General features: G+C 36.7%; 1 protein-coding gene across 1 annotated transcript in view; it reads left to right on the top strand.

Annotated features, from left to right (window-relative positions):
* TBCK (TBC1 domain containing kinase) overlaps positions 1-22,329 on the top strand; it is a 103,137-nt gene that overhangs the window by 524 nt on the left and 80,284 nt on the right. Inside the window, exons 2-5 of the mRNA XM_014940423.1 lie at positions 265-322; positions 2,364-2,469; positions 3,439-3,674; positions 6,400-6,472. Of these exons, the coding sequence (XP_014795909.1) occupies positions 3,482-3,674; positions 6,400-6,472 (266 nt within the window). The 5' untranslated portion in view covers positions 265-322; positions 2,364-2,469; positions 3,439-3,481. The remainder of the gene's footprint in view (positions 1-264; positions 323-2,363; positions 2,470-3,438; positions 3,675-6,399; positions 6,473-22,329) is intronic.

The raw sequence follows: 22,329 nt of genomic DNA, 5'->3' as shown, positions 1-22,329 counted from the left end.
GGAGGGATGTGTGTGTGGGTGTGTGTGGAGGGATGTGTGGGTGTGTGTGGAGGGATGTGGGTGTGGGTGTGTGTGTGTGTTCCTGGTGAGTGCACTTACAGGGCCTGAGAGGTTGCCAGGGGTGCCCGGGGTTTCCAACATTTCTACCAGTCGTTTAGCAAACCGGTGGAAACTGGTTTCTCTCTTCCTAGATTCAATTCCTGCACAGCCGTGTATAATGCATAAGTCAAATGGTAACCAAACCCTGTCTTTTTATGTGCGTAGGGACACCGACGTAGCAGACCAGGCAGATAGGCTGTAACCAAAAGGCACTGATAAACAGGTAAAAGAAATAACATGTTTATAAAATAAACAAGACTAAAAGTCTATCCTGATCTAATCAAAATTAAGTTACATGTTTTCATCATGCTATCCACATGTTGTTGTTCTTCCCACTAGCTAAATGTTATAGCTGCAGATACGAAACTTAAGATGTCTATAAGTATCACTAAATTTTACTGCAACTGTCAAAGTAGCAACATTGTAATCTGTGTAGTAACTTTGTAAATGCTCCAAACAACACCAGTAACTCATCTTATGGAAATACCTACATAGGATATAGAGACTTTTGTGTATGGATGACAAAATTCTCCAGGTACTACTGAGAGCGAGCATTTTTTAATCTTTGCTGATGGCTTATATATCACTTGAGTGAAATGATGATTTAATATCTGTACAAGAGTAGGGAAAGGTGTTACTATTTAGCATTTTAATTAAATAACTCTTCAAATATTTGTTAGTTACCTATCCCAAAAACACCAGGTTACCTGTCTTCCCTTCCCCCAAAATTTGTGTATTAATTGAAGACAAAATAATGACATTGGAGCATTGTCAAAATCTGTTATTCTTTATTTATAGGTAGAATACTTCTTACTTCAATGAATGTTAGAGAAGTTAGAAAATTTTGTAAAAGAAGACATTTGTTGTTACTCTACAGGGGAAAATGTTTTGTTAAACACAGTACTGCTTATGTTTAGATTTTTAAGCAGTCTTATGAAATCTCTGTAGTAAAGGTGGTGTTTGTAGTAGATGTTTATACTGCAAATGGGTGAAAAAAGAATTGTGAGGTGAATTGAACTTAATACAGCCCCCCTACCTTCTGCTAAAATTAGGCTAATTATTATTATGAAGTGAATGCATCCCAGCTCATTATTGTGATTGTCCTAACAAACTCTTACTTATTTTCTGTGCTACCTTCCATAGGAATCTGAATTCAACTTTTCTTTAATGTTATACATTTTAATAAAGTTTGGGAACAGCTGAGTGATGGTGGACACTGGGAGGCAAATCACATGGTTTTGGTTTTTTGTGAAGTAGCAACACTAGCTAAAATTGCATCTTTTGCTTCAATTGCTTTATCAGATTAGTAATTACTATAGTTGCAACAGGAATGCTTTAAGACTTAAGAGCAGAAGAAAAAATGTTTTGTGAAAGAATTGTCTCTTATGAAATGGCCTACTTTGAAAATACTATGATTTTACAAAGAGCAGTGTAAGTGTAGGATGTTCAGGCCAACTGCTCTCCTGAAATTGTTCACAATTGCTTTAAAAATAATTCAACAGCAGTGCTGATTGTAATTATGTTTTAATTCTGAAAAGCTGCCTTCATTTGGCAAGGGGAATTTACACCTGGATACTCAGGATGCATTTAAATAGCTAGCCATTTCAAATTACAAACAGCTACTGGCCCACGTGGCTAGTTGTCTTTATTTCTGCATGTGGATGCTTTAGAAACCATAGATGTGTTTCACGGGATAGATTTATTCAGTTTGGTCTGTTTGTACTTGCAATACTTGCTTCTGAGAGTCAAATTTAGATGTTTTGATTCTTTTCGAGACTTTAAATACTCTGTTTCTCCTTTGTGATTTTCTCATGAGATAATAGCTTTTCCTGAAAGCAGCAGATCGATATTGGCTGAAAGAATAATATAAAGTAGCATTTACCTTCATTAGTGCTCTGCATAATCCTGTTCTACTTGGTTTTTCTTTCCTGAAGCCCCTGAAATGATAAATTATCACATTTCATGTGAAAGAATTATGCTGGGTTTTAAGCTTTTCATGTTAATTATCTTATGGGCTTCAAATCCTGAGGGTTCTTCCTCCTGTTTTCCTGGAGCAACTGTATATCTGTTCCTACTCTGTGCTTATAATTACTATCCTGTAGCTGACAAAAGAGTCGGATGTGCTTAATACATCAGTGGACTATTTCTGTTAATTGTGGACACAGATGCTTCCAGACTCTGTGCCGTAATGTCTCTGGAGTTGAAGTAGGCTGGGTGGTACTCTTCTACATGGGCTCCTTAATGAAGTTTTTTCTGTTCTACAGCCTCACATCTCATGTTATGTGGAAGTGCCATCTACTTCACCGTCACAACTTCCAGACCATAACTCATTTTAGAGTGTGTGAGGTTGGCCTTTTTATCTCTGCCTGTGTATGTATCCTTCTAGACAAGTTGGGTATGCTATGGAAGTTAACATGTACAGAGGGATAAAGCTCTCTAATGACGGCTTGTAGTGTCTCAAGTCACCATCTGGGTAATCCAGAAAGGAGCTGGGCAGAGGCTTGATTTGGTTTTTGGATTTTGGTGTTTGGTGCCTCAGATTAAATTCGTAGTTTGCTAGTAAAAAGACATCCGGCAGTTTTACCTGAGGCCCAGCTGACTGTAGGAGTGTCTGTTTCTTGTATATGTTTTAGGTTTTCACATGCTTGAATGATGTAGTGGGTGGTTATGGAAAACTGCAGAGAAAATGTTTAGCTTGCACTGATTTGAAATGCATAGTCCAGAGTAGAAAGAAAAATGGTCATTAAACTAAATGCTTCTGGAATTGAATTGCAAGCTCATTTCTTTTGCTTTCCTATCGTACAGAAATATTTAATGGAGATTATTTCCTTAATTTGTTATTGAATCAGCGTGTGGGCTAGCAGCTTACCAATGGGTGGGGAAAGAAATGGTGGTAGTACATAAGACTGTTACTTCATAGCTTTAAATATTAGGAATGCTAATAGATGCTGACTGTTGCTAAAGCTGTGGTAATCTGGAGTTGTAGCCTGCTGATACAAGGTGGTATTTTGGAAGAAGTTTTTTTTTTCTGTGTGATGCCTTTACTGATTTTGAATAAATAACCTACTATATTGCAGTAGTTATCTGAAGATTGCATGGATTAAAGCATTTATCTGCTGCTAAATTAGTTTTATTTGATTCTTAAAGTTGTGTTTAAAACTATCACTATATTTTCATCTTTAAATGTAGTGTTTATGATGCAGCAGAATGTTTATTCTTGTGTGTTCGTTATGCAAAAATGTCCCATTCCCCCATAACAAAGAAAAAGAAAAAAACCCAACAATTTAATTGCATTATTTAGTAAGCTGGGTCATAGGAACTCTGTGTTCTCTTTTTAAGGAACGTGAATTGCTCTGAAAGGGCTTAAGATTGTGTGAAAAAGATGTTTCCTTTAAAAGACACTGAGATGGGGGCCTCCACTTTCTTCGCTTCAGCTCTGCCGCATGATGTTTGTGGAAGTAATGGCCTTCCACTTACACCTAATTCCATCAAAATTTTGGGAAGATTTCAAATCCTTAAAACAATGACCCATCCCAGGCTTTGCCAGTACGTTGACATTACCAGAGGTAAACATGGTGAGTATCTGTTTTAATAAGGAAATGTTACATATGGTTACAGTTATATTTTTGTGACAACATATCTAAAGATGACTGAGCAGAATATTAGCTTTATAGCACCAGAAAGTGGCTGGTTTTCAGTCTCAAAATAACTGTATACCTTTGCTGCGACTGCAAGTACTTGTGCTTTTGTTTCTCCTCTACAGTCAAGGCAGAGGTAAGTCATCTGTCCTCTTTTGTTGTATGTTACACTAACTGATAGAAGCTAAGAACTTTCTTCTTTTCATACCTCACTGGAAAATTCATTTATTCAATTGCTGTGCCATGTTGTTGTGTGGGATGTTGAAATACATGTATTTTTGATGCTGAGCTCCTACACCCATGTTCTAATCTAGTGATGGTTGGGTTTCTTGCACTTGATTTGCAGCTTTTCTTGTTGTCTCAGTCATCTCACATCTTGGCTGCAAGCTTGCCTTACTTGATTTGCAGCTTTTCTTGTTGTCTCAGTCATCTCACATTTTGGCTGCAAGCTTGCCTTATTATTTTTTTTTTTTTATTCTAGCTCTTTAAGATCACTCCCACTAACAATTACTTTATTCTAGTACAGATATTTATTGATTTTTTAAAGTAACTGATGTCATACTTACTGTTTGCTTAAATAAGGCTTTAGTTGTGTTTTCTGCTGCAGATGATCTTACTCTGTTGCAAGCTCAGCAGGACTATAGCACTTAATTTCCACAAAAAGTCTGCAATGCCTTTAACAATTTAAGTAGTTGTCACTTTTAACTTTTAAATCAATAATGTTCACATATAAAAGTGCATTGTATGTATTTGTTTTGTTAGCTACAGGGTCTCATAAAGTAAAGCAAGTAATTTTTTCCCCTTCAGAATGCAGTATGATAGGATGTTTCAGATTTTTAGAAAATGAGGATATTGCCAGCTCCAAACTCTTAAGTGTCCTGCAGAGTTGGGGAGGTTCTTTGTGTGTTTTCCTTTGCTCTCAAACTTCTGAATTTTTCATTTTTTGCAGGCAGGACATCTAGAAAGTTTATTCATTTTCATCTTGTTTTCACTTGAAATGGAAACTAGGATTTTCTTACTGTTTGGGATGCAAGGTTAAGAAACATTCGCTACCAAAACATTTAGTAAATGAAAGCATACAGTTACAAAGGAAAATGTAGCCTTTTTGACAATGAAGAGACAATGACATGAAGGTTTATGAGTGTGTATAAATATCAAGGAGAAAGTATCTTCTGATAATTGAAGTAACTTGAAGAATAGCAAATGTAATGCCTAACCACAAAGTCAGGAGATTGCTTTGTTCCTAGTGGTTGGAATAGCAGTTAATCACTTTCAAATAATGTGGCAAATTTGGTGGCAATTTTTAACATTCTGGTACTGACAGAATTTTTCAGTTCTCAATCCTATGCATAGTGATTTTATATTCTTTCTTGCAAATGTCAGTTTCTACCCGTAGAGAGAAATACAAAAGCAGAATAGGGAAACAATGCAAAATAAATTAATTAGATGTATGTATTCCCCCCCAAAAGACCCTCAAAAGGGAAACATAGAAGTAATAGAGAAACATTCAAACTGAAATAGGTTTGGTTTTTTTGGTAAAATTAAACTACTTGTAAATCTTTGCTAGCATTGTAGAAGGCTTCCAAAGAAAGTTTATGTGGTCCTTTGATTTCAAAAAGGAGAAACAGAGAGTTGAGTAACAAGCATTCCAGCTTTAATGTGATGACTTGCATTCCTCAAAGTATTTTCTATCTTCATCTTACTGTAACAGCCTTCTTATAAAAATATGTTTCAAATAGTTTAGTTTGATTTAGTTTTGAATGTTAACATTCACTACAAGCTGTTCTACAAGTAGCAGAAGTATCAAAGCCGGCCTTCTTTAGGAGTTATCTCACACCCCCTTGTAATATCTTACACTACCATCTTTGCCTACTTTATAATTGATGGCTTCAGTGCAACAATTATTTTGCCTTTTCCTCAGTATTTGGAGCCAGCTCATAAATCTTTGGAATGTGGCACCCCTGGACATCCTGGAATTATTTTGCCTTTTCCTCAGTATTTGGACCCAGCCCATAAATTTTTGGAATGTGGCACCCCTGGACATCCTGTTTGCTGGGCAAGAGGTACTAGAGGTACTAGATACAGTAATGTGCTCAGTGGCCCATAGGGACTGAAACTCCTGTGCTTACCGAGACCCTTTTCTCAAAGCTGGTGTTAATTTGAGTCTCTCATCAACCCAGCCACAGATTTCTGCAAATTTGTAGATGCTTATATCTTTTTTGAGACCTCTGTTCTTAAAGCAAATCTGGCTGACGTTGGCTGACAGGCTCAACGTTTATTAGGAGGTTACTGGGTGGATTGACAGTGCTTTGCATGAGGAAATAGGAAAGATAATCTGCTTTGTCTCATAAATGCTGTCGGTGGTGATATCCAGGAGTTGTACATCTTTAATTATTTGTAATTTTCCAGACAATGTATGTCAAAATACTTTAACATCTGCCAAACAGGTAGACTGAGAAGTCTGTACTCCCACTGTCTTCTTTGGATGAAAACGGTGGTGATATCCAGGAGTTGTACATCTTTAATTATTTGTAATTTTCCAGACAATGTATGTCAAAATACTTTAACATCTGCCAAACAGGTAGACTGAGAAGTCTGTACTCCCACTGTCTTCTTTGGACTTTAGTCCTCTTATACTTTTTTTTTTTTTCTCTCCAATTAGAGAGACTGGTTGTGGCAGCTGAACACTGTGAAAAGAGTCTGGAAGATTTGCTACGAGAAAGAAAGCCAGTCAGGTAACTCATTGTAACTCAGAAAATCCTGTCTGTCTTGTCATAGCAGTTTTGGGTTTTCTTTTTTTAAGAATAAAATTCAGACAGGACAAGTGTCTTCCTAATAATTAATTTGAAGATTATATGTCTGCCAGATAATGACATACAAATTTCACTAGAAAGGACAGAATTTGATATGGTTTTCATATGCAGAAATGTATTCATTTATTAAGTAGAAAGTGGGCAGGATGTTGGATACATATGCAGGGTGCTGGTAAGTGATTAGAATTGGGGTTAGTATAGTCACTTAGCAATGGCTGGATGTCAAGAATATTTGCTTTCATACTAGGATGTATAGAATAGTTGAGCTGTATCTTTAAAGAAAGAAACAAACAAACAAAATCACCACCAGACCTGTTTTGTAAAGTGTTTTAAAGTGTTAACTGTAATTTTTAAGTCTATCACTAGTACCTTTGGAGCAAAGAAGTGGTCTCTGGTCCTAAAGAATATGTAATACAGAGTGGAAGAATATTATTTCCATTTGGGATAGCAAGGCATTGTAGGATAACTGGTTATTTCCAGAACGCACAAATGCATAAATATAAAACTTATTTAGAGAAATACAAACTCTCTTCATTGTAGTTTCTGAAAGGTTTATAGCAAGCATTAGATTTCATCTCTTGATATTCATGCAAGCATAGAGGTAATGATTACTCAGTAAAATAATTGATCAATTTTTGTGCATCTTCCTGGTTAACTGCAGTTAACGTTAGGCATCTCAGGTGGGCTGTGTTTGGTAAAGTACTATCCACACTTCTTGTGGCTCATCCCAGGTTGGATTTGTATAAAGGGAGTAATACTTGATCTGTAGGCTTTCAAGTCTTGCAACCCCTAAACAGGATGCTGACTATGTTGTCTGGCAGAGATAAATCTAAATGCAAGATGCCCCGTGTCTGTCTGCTGGCTTTTTGTGAACTTAAGCTGGTATGAGTGTTGTTGTATGAGTCTGTGTTGCAGAGGGCTCATAGCTTGAGGAATGTTGGGGAAATATGGCTTTTTTTTTTTTTTCTTAAGACAGATTGGTATTTAGGTGTAAAAGGGCTTTTATGTATATACATATTACAGGCCTTCACACACTTTCACATGAAGTTCTAATTGTACAAAGTTCCAGAAACAGTTAAAGCATCAGAAGCACTTTTCTTTCCTTCTTTATTCAGTTCTCACACTGTTCTTTGAACATGTGTATCTTGGTGTCACATGAAAAGCAGCCCAGACTGCCTGCTGCCTCTTGCCTGTTTTTTGAAAAAGTATGCATGTAGCTATTTTAATTTGCTTTGAATTGCTTGATACAGTATACTTCTGTAGATGGTGACAATTTCTGTTGCAATTTCATCCTGCAGCCTTAGAATTGCAACAGGCAAGATGTCCGTTTCTCAAGGGGGGGGGTGGGGGGAATTATATTTCTTTATCATAATTCTATAAACAAAACTTTCTCAAGTAACAATTGTGGTCTGTGCGCACATCCGTTATGCCCCTCTATACCAGTATGTGTTTTGCAGTATTCAGAAAGACTTTTGAGATTTTTTGAGGTTTTTTAGGTAATGTGTGAAGGTATGCAACTTTGTTTTGTTAACATACCTAGAGAAATTACTTAGTTTGTGACAGTTACCTCAGCTATTTGGGCTGTGGCTCTGTTGAGAGTAGATGGATAAAGCCTGGCTTTGTATTTTCCTTTTTGCTTGAGAGAGTTTTTACTGAAATAAGTTATTCTACTATCTGATCATTCTTTTGATGAGCAGATTGGGATTTCTTCAGGAAGTTGTAACACCCAGGGTATAGGACTAAAATATAGCCTGTATGTATGTTCATAGATTTAAGAGACATTAGTGATTAATCTACTGTAAATTACAGCTTTTGCAATAGTAGCTAAAGCTAAATTATGTTTACTTCAGATGCTTTTTCTTGAAAGACTGACCTTTTCCCTCTACTTCTATTTTTTTAATGAAAACAGACATTTTTGGTTCTTATGGGAGGCCCATAAATTTCCAGCAATAACTTGGATGGACCAATAACTGGGGTTATTGGTTACATGATCTGTCTATATCAGTTACCTTTGGAGGGAAGTATTTGGCTTTTTCCATGTATTCTGATTGTACTGGTCATCGATAGCATACCTGGTTACACATCCGGACTTGATGTGTGTGCTATTGCAATTAATTTTATAAACTGTTTATGAAAGCTGCTGTTCTGGTTTCTAGATTAATTTTCCTTATGCTTGCCAGTAACTTAAGTCCTTTGCACCTGTACCACAAGCTGATGTAAAATCAGCAGGAAATCTTCTATTATGGTAGTGCTGAAATTCAAGACATTGCATTATGGACTGTCTATCTTTCCATACATACTGAAAAACAGGCTGTACAGCTGTTTGGTAGTTATTTGCAGTTAATCTTTCCTGAAGTCATGCATCAAGCATAGCATACATTCCTTAATGTATGAATGATATTAAGAAAAAGAAACGCATCTCGGTTCTTTGTTCATTTAACCTCAGAGGTTCACTAAGTTTTCCAATTCTAATGAATCAGTTGCACATGGGGGCTGAATACTGGAAATTAGAGCTCTAACTATTTACTTTATCTGCTCTGTCACAGTGCAGTAAGTCATTTTACTGAGCATACCACCAAAAATTTTTTTGAACTTGGATTTGTGATATATTCAAGAATTCATTCATTACTGAACAAGTCTATAGGGTAGATTTCAAGAACTCAAATTGATTAAATGAGTCAGCTCTTGGCAATTCTTACTGTAAGTAACCAGATGCAGAAAAGGAATTTAATACAGCTCTTTAGTGTTTTCTGTGCTTTTTTCATAGGATAGCCATGTAGACATCAAAACTACAATTAGTGCTTCTGAAAGAGACATTAATTCCAGTTTTCTTTACTGGGCTTCCACAGGGCATCACAATAACAGCAGGTGAGCTCTTTTGGAATTGTGTGCCACAGGGAACTCAGGCTGCTACCATGGATAAGAGTTCTAGGATAGGGTGGGGCAGGATAAGAATTTGGGGCATTGATGTCCCATTTTTTTACCAGGCCAATCTCCATTGTTGTCTATGTGAGAGATTGTGTTCTGGGGCATTGTTTCCTGTTGGTTTATTCCTGATTTATTTTCCTGTTTGTTACTCTGAGTGAAAGTATGCACTTAATTTTATTTTATAAGAGTCACATTAGTGCAAAATCAGCTCTCTGAAGTATGTTCAGGAGTCTGTTAAATTTTTAAAGGGCGAGGAATTTATGTACATAGTCAAGCAAAAATAGTAAATACCTGATTTAAGCTCATAATACTTTACTGCTGTTCAGAGATTTGAAAATGCTTCTCGGTCTGGCTGGCTTCCTCTGTGCCTTCTTGCACATGCAAGGATTTTTTTCCTTGTGAATGAATTGAAAATATGTCACAAAAATTGAAGGTGGGTAAAAGTTTTGTACTTTAACAGCCTTACTAAGGGTAGTTTTCATGTTTGTGGCAATCAAAAATTTTACTAGATTTTCAAAGTTGTGAGTTATTTTAGTGCTGTTGATACCACAGACCAGAGTGTTAGATGTGAATTTATTTTTAAGGTTCTCTATCTTCTAAACACATTTACAACTACTCCTTTGGGATACCTTTTCCAGACACTGTTAAAGGAGTTGTTTTCTCTGCTTCTGTGCTGTTATAATAGGAGTTGTGAGCTTTTCTTTTCCGTCACTCTTGAAGTGTGTTTCTTCTTTGAAGAAGTTGGTCTGCACTTGTATTCATAATAATAAAAATGCCAGCAAATACTGACATTCAGCAGACTTTTGGCATCTATAATAGAGTTTCTGGATTGGGCTTCAATTTGTGGCTTGGTCATTCTAAGCCTATTCCTTTCTTCAATAAAATATAGTTGTCATATGCTCTGAAAGTCATGGTTTTGAAAAATTACTAGTGAACCATCAGAAATACAAGGTATAGTTTGTTATACACGGAACATTGGATGGGAAGCAGACTGTGTCTGCAGCTGTTTACTAGTTTGGGGAAAACATGATCTGACTGATTCGGATGAGTACACTTTATATGGCTGTATTAAACAGTTGTCTGCTCATTGATTGGATTAGATTTCTTTATGCCATCCTTGCTGTTAATGTGCTTTTGGCAAACTTGAAGTGAAACTACGTTACACAAGAGATTGTGAGGTGGGGGGAAAAAAGCAATTTCTGAGTAGCCAGGGATTCTTCAAAAATATTGTAAGACAGGTGCAAGTCATCAAAAGGCTGAAGGTTTTACATGGTTTGACTTGAAGAGCTGCATATGAGCAGAACTTCAAGGGCAGAGTGTATTCTGCTTTGAATCAAGTCTGTGTTGGAATTTCACATGAGAAATCCATATGTCATAATAAGGCTGCATTTAGCAAGGATAAATGATGTAGTAGTAAAACGAAGTAGCATTAATAAACAAACTTATAATTATTTTTCTTTTCCTAAGCGTGTGTGAGAGTCTGTAGCGAAGTAGCATTAATAAACAAACTTATAATTTTTTTTTTTTCCCTAAGCATCTGTAAGAGTCTGTAGTTTTGGGCATTTAGTGTCTGTGGAGTTTTCCTTTAGTTTCTTGCCAATGCTTGATTTCCAAAGCTATGGTGAAATATTAGCCATTAGTCCAGACTTGTTTATATATTGACCAACGGTGCTTTTCTTCATATAGGAGTATTTTTTTACTTCTGTAAGTAGTTTTTAATCTGACTGCAAATTTTCCTGTAGCGTTCTTTTTAGCACAGGCTGTCTCCTGGGACTGTCTTTCCCCTTACAATGAGAAAATGATTGTTTGGGATGGAAAAGGGTTATAGCTTTCATGAGGTAGTTGAGTGTACTTTATTGCTCTTGATGCCTGAGTGACCTTTTCAGGTATGAAACCAAATTGTTGCTCGTATAATTGGCTGCAATGTTTGATGGCAGCACAAAAGCATTTCAGAACATGTGTCCATGTCTCCCTTACGTGTGAAACATAACTGTGAGTGCATGCTTGTTTCTTATTTTCTTCTCTGCCAGGAAAAAAGGAAACAGAAGTATCCAACTCTTTGAGACTATAATGGTCACTGCTTCTTGCTATTAAAATGTATATATGATGGCTGTATACAACATAAAATCTGTAGATGTGGAAAAAGCGTTTAATTTAATTTCAACCTTTTGCTCTACTATGCTGCTTCTGTAGTTGCTTGTAGACACTTCATACATATTTCCATGCTAAAAGCCATATTAAACATCTTGAGCTGAAGATGAGTTATGCTGAGTTAATTGAGAAGGAAAGCAGTGGAGGGTTTTTTTAGTCTTCAGTATCTACTGAAAGAGGATGTTGATTTTCTCTCAAATAGACCCAAACGCTGTCCTCAGCAGGAGGGTTTAATCCTACAGAGATATTTCTGCAAGGAACTGTGTAAGGTTCAGTGTTAAAATTCCATTTTGCAAACTGCTACTAATGATCTAATGGCTGGAAAACCAAATGTCAAATGTGTACTGTGCAAATCTTACTGGATTTAAGCCACGTCATTAATCTTAATGTTGATTTATGATAGTTAGGTTTAGAATAAAAATTGCCTGTAGACTTGTGAGAGCAAGATGTGGTTAGTATATGGTTATTGTAACTTAATACAGTGTTTGACGCTTCATCCTGCTTTTAGGAAATAAAAAAAAGAAGAGCAGCTAACAGTCATTATGCTTTCTACACATTGCATACTTCTGGAAAGAGATTATATTTTTACAGTGCAAGTTGTAGCTTTTTTGGAGCAATGTCTTCAGGGAAGCATTTGTTGCTAATTAGAGGTCAGACAGCTGGTTTATTTAGATTAATTGATATGCTCACAGACGTCTTTAAAATCACTGTGGTTTGAGATCACTTCTTCTGTGCATGTGGATCTTCTCTCCTTAGGTTGAAGCACCTCTGTTTTACAGTGTGAATAGACCCAGACTTGCACCTTCACTCTGAGGTAGCTGCTTTCCTGTCTAGAAGCTGCATTAGTTCCATATCATCCCTACATCAGTGATGTGCCAGTCTTGAAATGATACATTTATTACATTGAACATTATATAGCCCCCTTTCCCTGCCCTGCTATTTTGTGGGCACAGCACTAAGTTATTATTACATTGAACATTATATAGCCCCCTTTTCCCTGCCCTGCTGTTTTGCGGGCACGTATCATGAGCACAGCACTAAGTTCACTGAATTGTTTGTCTCCTGGACCAACAGGACCCTCAGATACATCTGCAGACAGAAGGAACTTGCATTGGGACTGAATATACGTACTCGTGTGTGTGTTTATAGCTAGATAGATACCAGGGAAGATTGCTGTGTTAGGAATGTTTAGAAGGCTGGCAGACCAGGCTAGTTTTAAAGTTTAAAACTACTAATTTCATTAACAGCACAGATTTCGCTAAAGGTTAAGTCATGCATGTTATTAATCGTGACTGTGTACACAAAACTGTTAGTATTTAACACATATTGTAAATTAGCTGTGAATGTACAGTACCATGGAGCTGATGCTGTGCAGTTAACAGTGGTAGCTCTGGTGCTTGGTGGTTCTTGAAAGTCAAGGTAATCGGGCTTGAGAACTCTTTGAGTGAAGTAAGAACCAGCATGGACTAGTCTTTCTTCTACTATTATCTAATGCCTGATATTTTTATGCTATCACCACTGTCCAGCCTCCACAAAGTGTGGTCTTCTGTACACACAGTAATCCTCCTTGTGTCTTTGGGAGTGCGTCCTGCATATTTACTGTCTGCTGTTATTCTCTTGTCCTTTTGTCTGGCAACTTTTGTTGTGTGGATTTCTCTATATGCAACTACATCCATCTCCCATTGCCCCTTTAGTAATCACATTTCTTGTATCACTTTCAAGGAAATTTAATATTAATTATATGCTGATTAATACATTTAAATTTATAGTCACAGACATCTGCTTTGGCTACACTTAAGTTTATTGTTGCCTCTCTAGATAGGTGTTTCCTGCCTGTTGTGATGACGTGTGCTGGGATATAGATCAAAGTGAAGCATTCCTAATGCCTTTTGGAATATTAGTTGTTAGCTATGGAATTCCTACCAGCACCATTGCTTATTGGCCTAGTTGCAAAGTCCCTTTGATCACCTGCGTTTGCAGACTCTTCTTCTGTTGGAACTTTCCATTCTTTTTCACTTTGGAACAGCACCTGTACCATTGGAAAAAAAAAATAAATCTAAATATCTGAGGTTAAAAGCCATACCTAAGTATGTTTTAGTAGTTAAAAGTATCAGGATCCCTATATCAAAGTATGTTACAGCTAAATTGTTTGTTAAAAGAACCCTGTTGTAAAGTCTACTGATTTACAGGAAATGCCTGGCTTTAGGAGAAGAGCTGTGCATTGTTGCAAATGTTGTTCATAGCTTTAAAAATTCTGTTGCACCTTTATAAAACAAGGGTGAGGTCAGGGAGTTAATTTGGAATGTGGCTTGTTGCTAATGCGTAATCCTGTCAAGCAGAGATGCCTAAAGTGCAGTCTTTCTCTCAAAGGCTGAGAAATTTGTACAGAGATTGCTTTAGTTTGGTTTTACAAAGTTCTAGGTGCTTTTCCTGCTATCCAGTAACTTGTAAAAAGGAAAGCATCCTCAGTTATCATTCCCACTAATATCTGCACTTACTGGAGTTAGTAGTTATATTTGTGTCTTTGAAATTACTTTTCTTTTTTTAAATTTAATTTATGTTTTGAATAATTAGTTCTGTAGTTATATTTGTGTCTTTGAAATTACTTTCCTTTTTTTTTAATTTAATTTATGTTTTGAATAATTAATTCCTTTCTAGTGTGTTGGATCTGTAGCTACTCTATCAAGAAGTAGCCAACAGGCCTGCCCTGCTCCATTTTTTTCCTTTTTTTTCCCTTTTTTTTTAACTGGCAGTGCTTCACCTCCATTTTTTTCCTTTTTTTTCCCTTTTTTTTTAACTGGCAGTGCTTCAGAGAACTGCAGAAATGAATAACAAAGAAATCAATCCTGTCTAGCTGCAAGGACAAGGAAATGAATAACAAAGAAATCAATCCTGTCTGGCTGCAAGGACATTATTTATTGTTAGCTAGTCATGATTTCTAGAGCTGTCAATTCAGTTCATACTGCCACATAGCTGTCATAATGTTAACTGCATTAATAACTACACCTCATTTTCAGCTTTTCTTTTAAAAGTATTCATTGATTGGATTCTTAATGAGATCTTTCTGATACACCTGGGGCATCATAGAAAGAATGAGAGAATCCATTTCCTTTTATAATGAAATTAGGGACTCGTCACTTCTATTGCAGTGGGAAGGAAAAAGTTGGCATAGCTAACATGAAAAAAACCTCTTTTCTCATGCCACAGATAAAAGTCTTCCTTAAAAATAAAGTAAAATAGGCAGTTGGCTGTTGCAATTTTAAATGGGAAAAAGCACCCCTATGATCTTAAAATGTCTGCTCAATACCTGGCCCTCAGTTGCAGTAGGGCAGGAATCTTCCACCCTCAGAGGCAAACCTGGCTCAGTGGCAGAAGCTGTGTACAGCTGCAGCTCAGACTTTTGCCCCTGCTTATGCTCTTCCCATGTTTCTTTTTTGTACTTAGGCTACAGCTAGCCATTTGCTGCCTTTCTGTACAAAATTTCCAGTAAATCCCGAGCAGACAACCTTATCTGGGTTTTATTTTCTAGTGATTTCTGAAATCTCATTTTTCTTCTGCTCTTGTAATTTATCAAAGATGATAAACAACTGGTACAAGCCAACTTCAGCTGTTTTGCTGGTGTGGCATTTACAAAAGTAATAAAACACTGTGTTTGCTTTTCTTTATGGGAAAAAATAAATGTTTAACACTGTAAAACCACTGTTACATTCCTCTGTGTGTGCTGCACATATTCAAGTTCTTATAAGCGTAGAAGCTAATACACAAACAAATTGGCTTAAGGAAAAAAAATGATTAATTTTTTTATAGGGAATGCTTAAAAGTAAACTTGGAATTTTGTTGATATTCCCCAATTCATTTATTTCAATGCATACATTTGATATAAACCAAGAACTATGTAATATAGGAATGAAAACACCTACTGAAAGACTCAGCCAGAAGCATTTTTTCCAAATACAGTATCTCTAACTTTTTCCTTTTATGAATAATGCCACTCTAAGCAAAAAGTTCTTGGAAAACTTCCTCTTAGTGATGAGATCTCAAAATAATTTCTTTGCTTGCAGTTGAAAGTATGACAAGTCTTTTAATGACATGGTTGCAGAGTTGTTCCTAAGATGATGATGTCAAAAAAAAAAAAATATGTTGCTGTCTTGGTTTGTTTATGAAGAAATCTTGCTGTGACACTGATCTTTGTACCAGCCCTAGTAAAATCACAGGTATCTTTATAAAGTGGGGTATAAGATTACAGCTTTCAGTTTGAGGCTTGAATTCTGTCTGGTTAAAGACAGCAGTGACAGGAGAAGAATCTTCTCTCATCCTGTTGAGCTAAGCATGAATGGTAGAGTGGCTCAGGGTGAAAAGGGACTAATTTAGTATCTGAAAATAACATACCTCAAGCAAATGAACATTTGTTAAATTAAGACAGTGCTTCAAATGTACAATCTAAGGTGTCCCACTCATACTCTTCTTTCATATGTACATGGCTGTGCCTTTGATTTAGAAAATGTTTTCCTTCTGGCCTTGGTGTGTAGAAGGAAACTGCACTAAGTTAACTGTAGCACTGTAAGGGAGTTCTGGTAATATTCTCCCACCCACCCCGCTTCCCTTTTTTCCTGGCAAAGACCCTACTAGCAAACTCTGGGTAATATTACTTCTTTTCTTAATGGGAGGAGGCAGAAAAGCAGTGATGAAATTAATCAGCAAAATCCTGTTAGAAAACCTTTGAAAAGCAGTAATTTTGGGTGATTGATGCAAGTAGTATTGAGACTTGCTGACTTTACAGAATTGCTGCTGAACAAGCACATGGTACTGTCTATTTTCAGTGTAGTATTGAAAGCTTTTAGTAACTTTTGGGTATGCATTGGGTGGACTAACAACACAGGTTGGGCAGGTTTGTTTAATTATTATAATTTCTAATAACTCTGTTAATTCAACTAGAAATTAATGCCTGGGCACTCAACACTTTTTGGGTTTTGGTGTGCATTCAGCAATCATTAAAGATATCATCTGACTATTAACAGGGAAAGTGGAAATCATTTATTTTAAAACCTTTATACTGAATGATACTGGTAACTATACAAAATCGTTTTACTACGTTCTTCCCCTTGAAAGAGCACTTTAAACATGCTTGAGGTCAACATAGTGTTGCCATAATTGACATCAGGTCAACACTTATTTTAAAACTATACTTTAAAAAAAAAAGCTTACATTACACTATGTAATTGACAATACATAATGTAATGTAAGTTTTTTTTAAATGGATAATTTTTTCTTGAGGGAAATGGATAATTTTTGAGGGAAAACCATGGAAGAATGGTGTCTAATTGAAGTAATCATTTTATGTTAGTCTCAAAACATCTGCAGTGGTAGAAAAGAATAATAGGGCAAATTATGTTCTGTTAGGTGAATGCTGGGTAGAGATCCCCAGTTCACAGTAGGATTTTTGTGTGTAGAGTGTGTTGACTGATACCTAGATTTGAGAGTCTTACATGCCAGCTTCAGCCATTGGAAGCAATATCTTCACAGCATGTGTGAAGTGCACAGATGAAGGAGAATGTCCCCTTTGATCATGGGTTTGAGGGGGAATTGCAAGGATTTGAGCCTTACAACAACTGTAGAATTCCAGATCTCCACAGCCTTCTGCTTTTGCGAAAGTTGTGAATGTATGTTAACTGAATCTTAGCTCTTCTGGTGTAAAATTGATACCAAAACAAGAAGTGTAGTTCTTGGTCTTCATCTTTCCCAAACCTATAACTACTGTTTTTATACTGCCATATATGCTGAAAGGGTGTGCTGTCACTAGTGAGTTACAGGGATCATATAAACTTTGAAATGTGTAGTATTCTTTTTCTGTATTTTTTTTTTTAATTGGGAAGTCAGTCTTGCCAACTCTTGCCATCGTATTCTTTGTGTTTTTTAAAATGCCAGGTTAGTACAGTTTGATCACTTAGATGTGATTACTTCAGGATATTTTTTGAGAGAAAAATCTTACCTATATAGCTATAACCGTGAGCTTTTGTAATCCTTCCCACCCCCTCCTTGTAGTAGTAGAACTATTCCTTTTTGAAGTCAGCCTCATAAATTTGTGGACCTGGTGGCTTCTTTTTAAAATTATTTATTAGTCATTCTGAATCAGACATCTACCTTTTCTAATGGTTCCCATGGGATGAAGTTGTTGGGTTTGTTTTCCTAACAAAGGTTACGGTGAAAAATCCAAACCCATGATTTTGTTTTAGCCTCAACGCTCCAAACTGAGATAATTTAGTTGTGATCTTTGCTAGGTCTGTTATTTTTTCTGTCATCTATTTAAACATGTAATATTAGGTGCTTAAGTCTGAAAGATTGTTAGTATGTAAGAATTGTGACAGGGCAGGATTTGGGAAGCAAGTGAAATTTACTTGCTACAAAAGTCACTTTCAGGCTTCTTATGAATTTTAGTGTCTTCAGAAGCACAGGGTCTGAGCCAGACACTGATCTATAGTTGCAAGTTGGCATTTGGCATGCAAACAGCAATTCCTTTTCAGATATGTTATTTACTTTAACATGGAGGAAGGTAAGGAAATAGGCACTACCTACTATGTGACTATTCCTCATATATCTTTAGAAGTCACTTTTCCTTCAATGATTGCATAGTAGGCTCCAGTAATAATGCTCTGGTAGTACTGCTACTTGTACCATTTACTGCATAGTGAGTGTTTAATGGACAAATAAGGCTTCTCTACTTTAGAGAGCTTAAACTTAACATACCCTGTGTCTCGAAATTTACATGCTGGTGCATTCAGATACAAAGGAATGGTAGTCCTTGCCAAGAGCATGGAATTTGCTGCCTTAACAAGAACTTAATAAGACAACCCAAGCTGCTGAAGACCTGATTTGGTGCCTTTTATTGTAAAGGAAGATTATCCTAGCTACAGTTAATTCCCTGATTTGCTTTTCATATGTTGTCCAGTTGGTTTCCTGAGTCTGTTGGATTGTGATAGACCTTATCAGGATGGTCAGTCACAAAATGTGTTTAAAGCTGCATGTATTTGTTCAGGTGAAGTCCAAAAGAAAACAAAGTAAAGATTCCTGGAGATCTGGTTTCAATTGATCTTAATTTTGCATTTACCAGTTCACTCATTTTGAAGAAGAGAATGTGAGATGTGTTGTTTCCTCTAATGGAATGTTGGCAATATGACGTATAGCCTTTGTATAAAGCTACAAAGAAAACAAAGTAAAGATTCCTGGAGATCTGGTTTCAATTGATCTTAATTTTGCATTTACCAGTTCACTCATTTTGAAGAAGAGAATGTGAGATGTGTTGTTTCCTCTAATGGAATGTTGGCAATGACGTATAGCCTTTATATAAAGCTATTGAAGTTAAGTACTTTATTGTATATTTTGAGGTCATTGTCTTGGGTTTGATCCCATTAGCTCTTGTTCCTTTATTGGCACCTGTGCATCTAGTTCTATTTTATTAGTTATCTCAGAATGTATAGTCTGAGATAAGAATGCAGTCTGTGATCTGGTTTTAAATGAGGGCTACTCTAGCTAATCTTTATGTGTGGTGATTGAAATTTTGTTTATTTCATTGCACCTTCTGGTCCAATGAAAAGTATTATTCTTATGCCTTTTACATATGAACCAGCTGAGGCTAAGATGCGAAACGTGACTTCACAGAAGTTAATCAGTGGCAAGATCAAAAAGTGGCAATGTGGATGTGTCTTCCCCCTTCTGTGCATTAAACCAGATGGCACCAGAAGTTTCATTAAGATGGTGCTTTATAAGGTGTGCTTACTTTTTCAAAAGGACTTTGTTCGTTCGCTCACCCAATTTATGGGATGAATGCTGGATGTCTTAAAAGATTTTAAGGTGCGATGTTTTAAAATTTTTGCTTTATGAGGAGCAGATATACTTAAGTCATTCAGAGTGGTATTGATCTGAAAAATCACCTATCTATTAAAAATCTTTGTGTGCAATCCATTCTATATATGAAGTTGTTCTTTATCCGTGCCTTCATCCATTGTTTTATGGACTTTTTTATCGTACATTACAAGTTGAGACCTTCATAAAAATGTAACATCATTTGTGTTGCTTTTAAAACCATGCTTGCAGCTTAGAACTTTAAAAGAGGAATGAACGGGCTTTTTGAGTTTTCTCAGATGAGCAATATGAACTTGTTGAAGATATCCTGTGTGAAATACCTTTGTGCATAAGTTAGAGACTTCCTGAGGACTCTGCCTATAAAATTCATTTTTTTTGAGACTTCCTGAGGACTCTGCCTATAAAATTCTTTTTTTTTTTTGTCTTGTATTCTCTGCTTGTTGCATTCCCTTCCAGTTCATTTCATTCTGATAATGTGAATGTGTTTCCAAGTAAATTGGCAGTGTTTACAATCTTGGTCCCTAGTGCCATTTTTTAATCAAACACATAATAAAGTGCTAAATAAACCATTCCCACCTGCATCAAACTTTTTATGTTCTGTATAGGGTATTTTGTAATTTATTTACCCAGGAAGACCCAGTTTATCTGCACATCTGTTTTTCAACCCGGTCCTGCTTTTTATTCAGTTTTCCAGCTGGTTGATTGAGGCATAAGGAGGTCAGATGGCTTTCTTGAGGTCAGTGTAGTGATTGTCTCAGCTGGGATTATACCCAAATGTTCTCCTTTGCGGTAACCACTTGGCCACACCACTCCTAACCAGTCTATCTGCATTGTTGGCGGTAATGGAACTAACTGCAAATGTCATTTTCTTTGTTTTATAGTTTTGCTTGTATTGAAATATTGTCACTTTTATGAGTTCAGAAACATTACATCTGTTCACAACCTGGTTCCGTTCCACTTTGAACAGACACAATTTTTTTGTGATGAATCTCCTTCCTGGATTCCAAATGCATGTTAGTTTTGCAAGTTCTGGGGTAGTGATTGATGACATTGCTGGTTTGTGTTGCTCTGGTGCTTCCTCAGGGCGGACCCTGTCTGACACTTCTCTTTGGAAGAGGAACCCATGTTTTTGCTCCTGTGTATCAGTGCCATAAGCTTCTTAAGACTCCTGGTTGCTGAGATTCTCTTTCTCTACAGTTTACTTGTTTACAGCAATAATATAATGTTAGAACAAGACACACAGATTTGATAAAGGACTTCTCTAAGCATGCGTTCCTCTGTGTGTGGCCATGAATTGTAAGTCTGAGGAAGGAGAAACTCTGGAATGTGGTGTCATCAGCATAGTCTTATCTCATTTGGCCTTGCTCTGCCTTTCTGAGGGAGGTCAAAATAGTTCTAGTTCCAGTTTTTGCTATCAGTTTCCTCTTGCCTTGAGTTGCCACTGCATTGAAGAAGCTTGGCTTAAAACTAATCTGCATATACATCTTCAGTAGGTACAAAAATTACAGGGCTCTCTACAGTTAAGTAGATGATGAGGCTTGCTTTCTGGTGCCGGCCCTGTGTTACTTCAAATTCCAGTGGGGCCTCTGTTCATTTCACTAGATGAAACACTTGTATTCCAAGTAGTCCATTAAGTGTTGATCACACTGTCTGTACTATCCAGGCACAGCTTGCTTCCTTCTATGAAATTGATTAGGTACTCAAAGTTGATTGTTACAGTAGCATAAGTAGCAAGTGAAGTTTACAGCTGGCCATAACCAGTGATAAATACCACAAATGCATTTGTAACAACCAGGAATATTTCTCCTCTCCCCAAGATTTTGCTGCTGCCCCCACTTTGCCTCCAGCCCCAGTTGTCATTGCTCCTGCACTGCTGTCCAGGTACATCTATGTGTTCTGGTTAACTGGACTGTAATAGCTGTAGCTGCCTGGGTCAAAGTCATCAAAAGGGAGAATTGCTTTGTCTAGGAGAAGGTAGGACTGGAGACAGTAAGATCTTTTGAAATGCCCAATTACTCCATCATGTTAAATTATTTTGTTGCAGCACCAGAAAAGGATGGAGACAATGCGTTTCCAGTTAATGCCATGAATGCACTCTTATTAAAGATGATGAATACAGTGAATGCATGTTCAGATTGGCATTAGTTCCTTTAAACTGGAGGAAAAGAAACTTGTGTGAACCTGTAAGTTCCATGGTACTGAAATAAATGCTGAAATTTTATCTTTTCTTTTCATTGTTTCTTTTCTCATGTTGGAGTTCTTTTATTCCAATAGTTTAATAGGTCAAGTCTCCTAAATCCACCCATCTCCGATTTCCAACTCTATGATCTACAGTCCTCATGTTCTTAAGTATTCAAGATGTCATGCATCAAGTAGTTTTTATTTTCCTTTCAGCAGTCGGAGGTATATGTAGGGACTATGGCTGCTGGCTGTAAAACGCATTTTTCCAAAATCACTTTTCCTACTCTGGAGTTAAGCAATTGTTTTCTTTGCTTGACACTGAAATTTTTTGCTTTCTGGAAGTTAGAGCAACAGAGCACCATGAAAAGAAGCTCATGATAAAGTAAACAGCAAGGAGATCTTACTACCAGGATACTCAGTGGCTGTGCATTTCCACAGTAACTCATGGGCAATATTCTGTGAGCATGGATATCGTCTGTGCTTGCTGTGTATTCCCTCTCTCCTAGACATCTACTTGTCATCTTTTTTTTGGAAACAGGATAGTGGTCTCAAATAGGTTTTGGTCTGAGCTAGTATAACCATTTGTAGGGTTAGGAAGATGAGAAATTTTACCTAACATGGAATTAATCAGTTACAGAAAGTTGATTGTTCCTAGAGCA

This window comes from Calidris pugnax, unplaced genomic scaffold, assembly GCF_001431845.1.
Source record: "Calidris pugnax isolate Ruff unplaced genomic scaffold, ASM143184v1 scaffold34, whole genome shotgun sequence".
Taxonomy (NCBI): domain Eukaryota; kingdom Metazoa; phylum Chordata; class Aves; order Charadriiformes; family Scolopacidae; genus Calidris; species Calidris pugnax.
Note: the sequence above shows the minus strand (reverse complement) of the source record. Positions and strands in the feature narration are given on the sequence as shown.